Below are 5000 nucleotides of genomic sequence, written 5' to 3'. Positions count from 1 at the left end.
GACGCCAACTAAATACTTGAAAACACACACACACACACACACACACACACACACACACACACACACACACACACACCCGAAATCTTAAACAGAGCCATCAAAACTTTCTATTTCGAACCAAAAAATGCACGAAACTTTCCCCTCATCATTTCGCTGGGGGAAAAGAAATGAGACGCAATAAAGAGAGAGAGAGAGAGAGAGAGAGAGAGAGAGAGAGAGAGAGAGAGAGATGCTGTGAGGGATGAAAGAGACGGCATAGATGAAAAAATGAAAAAAAAGGAGAAGAGAGAAGAGAAAGATGTGTGTGTGTGTGTGTGTGTGTGTGTGTGTGTGTGTGTGTGTGTGTAGGCGGCGATAAGGTGGTAAAGATGAAGAAGAAAGTTCGTACCTTGTTTGTTTAACGCGAATAGCATGGCTTACCTTTGCACAGGTGTGGTGGTGGTGGTAGTGGTGGTGGTGGTGGTGATTTCAAATGGTGATGGTGCTATCTTTTAAGTAATGATGGTGGTGGCAGTGGTGGTTACTGTTTACTGGTGATGGTGGTGGTAGTGGTGGTGTTAGTACCATAAAGTTAGTTGTAATGATGGTGGTGGTAGTGATGAGTGAGTGGTGACTAGGTAGTGAGTAATAGTAAAGATGAGTATAGACGTTACCAATGGTGGTAACGATGGTCAGTGAATGAAGATGAGGCGGCGGTGTTGAATGATGAGTATGAATGAGAGAGAGAGAGAGAGAGAGAGAGAGAGAGAGAGAGAGAGAGAGAGCAACACAGTCAGTCAGTCAGTCAGTAAATCAGCCCGCCAACAAGTCAGCCAGTCATTCAGTCACTAAGCACGCAATCCACACACGCACCCAGCCACCAATCACACACACCGCCACTCATTCACCTACATGCGCAACCATACCCAACCAATTAACCAACAAACAAACCAGCTAAAGAAACAAAAAAAAAAAAAAAAAAAATCACAAAATACAAGTAAAACTTATTTCAATAAACCACACTGAAAACTCAACAAAACATCAAACTTAACCCATACAAAGAACAAACAAAGACTATTAAATTCCTAAAGATTAAATCAGAGACGTTAAGGTTCTTGGATGAATATTATCATCTCCTTTCGCCCTATCATTATTTTGGTAGGGCACAACATGACGACGCGAAGTGAAGACGTGAGGAAAGTGTCATGACGAGGCAAAAAGTGCAGAAAGTAAGGAAGTGGGTTAAAAATGCATGCTAAAGTTGTATTTGTGTGTACTTTTCTGAGGTTATTACAGAAGTGAAAATGAAATGCATTTATGTATATTTTGAGTATACGGTAACAAAAAAGAGGATAAAGAATTTATCTGAATTTGTGTTTATTATTGTACAAGTAGTAGTAGTAGTAGTAGTAGTAGTAGTAGTAGTAGTAGTAGTAGTAGTAGTAGTAGTAGAAGTAGTAGTAGTAATAGCAGTAGTAGTAGTAGCAAAAATAAAACCATAATTTTAGAGGTAACAACAACGAAACTTGATTATATGAATTTTTTTCTTCTCAGAGAGAATTTCCACTCTTCTCTTTTTTCTTTTCTCTTCTCTTCATTTTTCGTTACCAGTTTTTGTATTTTAAAGTAGTTTGTTGCTTTTAAAAATTTCATACACACACACACACACACACACACACACACACACACACACACACACACACACACACACACACACACGCAAGCACGCACGCACTCACGCCCGCACACATACGCACAAATTTTAGCAGATGAATATCAGATAAATTCAGTAGAGAGAGAGAGAGAGAGAGAGAGAGAGAGAGAGAGAGAGAGAGAGAGAGAGAGAGAGATCATCAACCAATTTTGTTAAAGATTCTTAAAAGTCATTAGTTTCACCTTTCTCTCTCTCTCTCTCTCTCTCTCTCTCTCTCTCTCTCTCTCACTTAGTACATTTTCTTCGTAACTTTAATGGTTTCGATGGTCCTTTTTTTTTTTCTTATTATACTTCAATGCTCTTTTCAGTTTTGCAGAGAGAGAGAGAGAGAGAGAGAGAGAGAGAGAGAGAGAGAGAGAGAGAGAGAGAGAGAGAGAGAGAGAGAGAGAGAGAGAGAGAGAGAGAGAGAGAGACCCAACCAACCACACACACACACACACACACACAGTCCTACCCGAAGATCAGTCAGTATGACCTCTGAGCTCTTTTCATAGGAGAAAGGCTGGCTGGGTGACCAGCAGACGACCGTAGTGAATAACACACACACACACACACACACACACACACACACACACACACACACACACACACACACACACACTTTCGAGACCGTTTTACGTGGCCTTAACTCAACAGTCCCAAAGAATTTCACCAATGAGTTTGCAGTCTGGACCTGAGTTCGGCCCAACACTACGTAAATCACTCCTTATTCAGCTGCGTGAGGCTTGACCTGACTGAAGCCTCAACTCAAGAAGAAAAGAAAATGAGAACGTTAGAGAGAGGAGCATTAGAAAGCAATAACGTAAGAAAGGAAAATGTAAGAAAATAGCAACATAAAGTAGATAATATTAAAACAATACGGTGAGAGAATGTGAACGTAAGGAGGAAGATTATATGGAAACAAGAGCGTAAAAAAGAACATGATAATTTTGGAACGTAAGTAAGAACATAAGAAAACAATAGCTTAAAAAAAAAAAAAAATCTGTAAGAAAATGAGAAAATAACGAGGAACAATGACATAAGGGAAGCTGCAGAGAGAAATTAGGCTTTTATACGTGGATAGAAATACCTACTTATTTTCACTGTCATAATTCATTAGTCTTATTGAACTATTTCAGGAGGAAAATGACTGAATTATTAACGTAACGTAAAAAGAACATAAGCAAATAAGGAGCGATGCGAGAAGTTAGAAGGCCAACACGTGGCAGTCTTATATAAGATCTGTCTATATATATTTACCAAACAGCTAAATAAGAAACCGAATAAATAAAGACCGAAAGTAAATATATAATATTACAAGAAGCCATCAGACCTACACGTGCCAGTCTCTTTATGAAAAATACATGTGTATATTTACTTATTAAAGAGCTGAATCTTCATAAGAACCTAAGTACATAAGAATATAAGAACATAAGAACTTAGGTAAATAATGAATATAGCAAGAAGCCATCAGATCTACATGTGGCAGTCCCTTTATGAAACATCGTAGTCTACCTTCCGAAGCTTTCAACTCTCATAACAAAATAAAAAGATAAGAACGTAAACTGCAAGAAACCATGATGTCTATACACGTGGGAAACCACTATATGAAGCATCGAGCTGTTATCACCTCTATTTAAAAAAGTATCTCCTCTTTCTTATTTTTTTTTCTCTCTTCGCAATGACTCAGCAGTTGCAAACACTCCAAGGAAAATCAGAGGAAAGGAGAGAAAAATCGAAGAAAAAAAAAGAGAAAAGGAAAGGGGCGAGAGGAAAAAGTGTTTCTTTTTTGTATCACTGAAACAGGATGTGTGTGTGTGTGTGTGTGTGTGTGTGTGTGTGTGTGTGTGTGTGTGTGTGTGTGTTAAGATACACACACACACACACACACACACTTGTGTGTGTGTGTGTGTATATATATATATATATATATATATATATATATATATATATATATATATATATATATATATATATATATATATATATATATATATATATATATATATATATATATATATATATATATATATATATATATTATTTCATGCCAGTTTGTTTTTGTCACTCAGGGAACGAAATGATAATAAAAATCTTTAAAAACAGATATCAAAGAGACCAAGATTGTTTTGTTATAATCCTTGATAACACACAAAGAGAAAAAAACAAAACAAAACAATAACCTTCGAATCTTTAGTACAAAACGAAACGATAGGAAAAAGAAAAGGAAAAAGGAAAAAAATGGCGGAGATTGAAATGATAAAAAATAGACCAAAGATAGGCAAAATCTGAATTAAAAATTGTTATTTAGTGTTGGAGAGAGAGAGAGAGAGAGAGAGAGAGAGAGAGAGAGAGAGAGAGAGAGATTATAACCATCACCAATCTGCTGCGAAGCTTTCAACGCAAGAAAAAAAAAAAGGACGCACAATAGAAGTAATGATAGAGGAATAACAATGAGAAAGAGAGAGAGAGAGAGAGAGAGAGAGAGAGAGAGAGAGAGACGCACGCAGGTATTCGATATTCATAAAAAATAAAGACCTTTTCCTTTTTCTTATCTTATTTTTCTTCTGCCAATATAAAAGCACATAGGGAAGTTCTTAATTAGCTGACAGATTAGAAAGTTTCTCCTACACGTAAGGTTTCACATGGTGGTGGTGTTTGTATTTGTGGTAGTGGTAGTGTTTTTTGTTGTTTTGTTATTTGTGGTAGTGATAGTGGTAGTGGTGGTAAGTGCTGCTGTTGTTGCTGTTGTTGCTGCTGTTGTTGCTGTTGTTGTTGCTATTGTTGCTGTTGTTGCTGCTATCGTTGCTGTTGTTGTTGCTATCGTTGCTGTTGTTGCTGCTATTGTTGCTGTTGTTGCTGCTATCGTTGCTGTTGTTGCTGCTGTTGTTGCTGTTGTTGCTGCTATCGTTGCTGTTGTTGCTGCTGTTGTTGCTGTTGTTGCTGCTATCGTTGCTGTTGTTGCTGCTGTTGTTGCTGTTGTTGCTGCTTTCGTTGCTGCTATTGTTGCTGTTGTTGCTGCTATCGTTGCTGTTGTTGCTGCTGTTGTTGCTGTTGTTGTTGCTATCGTTGCTGTTGTTGCTGCTATTGTTGCTGTTGTTGCTGCTATCGTTGCTGTTGTTGTTGCTATCGTTGCTGTTGTTGCTGCTATTGTAGCTGTTGTTGCTGCTATCGTTGCTGTTGTTGCTGCTGTTGTTGCTGTTGTTGCTGCTATCGTTGCTGTTGTTGCTGCTGTTGTTGCTGTTGTTGCTGCTTTCGTTGCTGCTATTGTTGCTGTTGTTGCTGCTATCGTTGCTGTTGTTGCTGCTGTTGTTGCTGTTGTTGTTGC

The 5000-nt window shown here is 38.0% G+C and overlaps 1 protein-coding gene across 1 annotated transcript in view; it reads right to left on the bottom strand.

The window, feature by feature from the left end:
- Nucleotides 1–2999: 2999 nt before the first annotated feature.
- The window catches only part of LOC123512304 (ras-interacting protein RIP3-like), a gene marked incomplete at its 5' end in the record, with an annotated part of 4968 nt that continues 2967 nt past the window's right edge, over nt 3000–5000 (bottom strand). The window contains one exon of the mRNA XM_045268640.1: nt 3000–3005. Coding sequence (XP_045124575.1) covers nt 3000–3005 — 6 coding nt within the window. The remainder of the gene's footprint in view (nt 3006–5000) is intronic.

The sequence above is a fragment of the Portunus trituberculatus genome, chromosome 33 (assembly GCF_017591435.1).
Source record: "Portunus trituberculatus isolate SZX2019 chromosome 33, ASM1759143v1, whole genome shotgun sequence".
In the NCBI taxonomy this organism is placed as follows: Eukaryota; Metazoa; Arthropoda; class Malacostraca; order Decapoda; family Portunidae; genus Portunus; species Portunus trituberculatus.
Note: the sequence above shows the minus strand (reverse complement) of the source record. Positions and strands in the feature narration are given on the sequence as shown.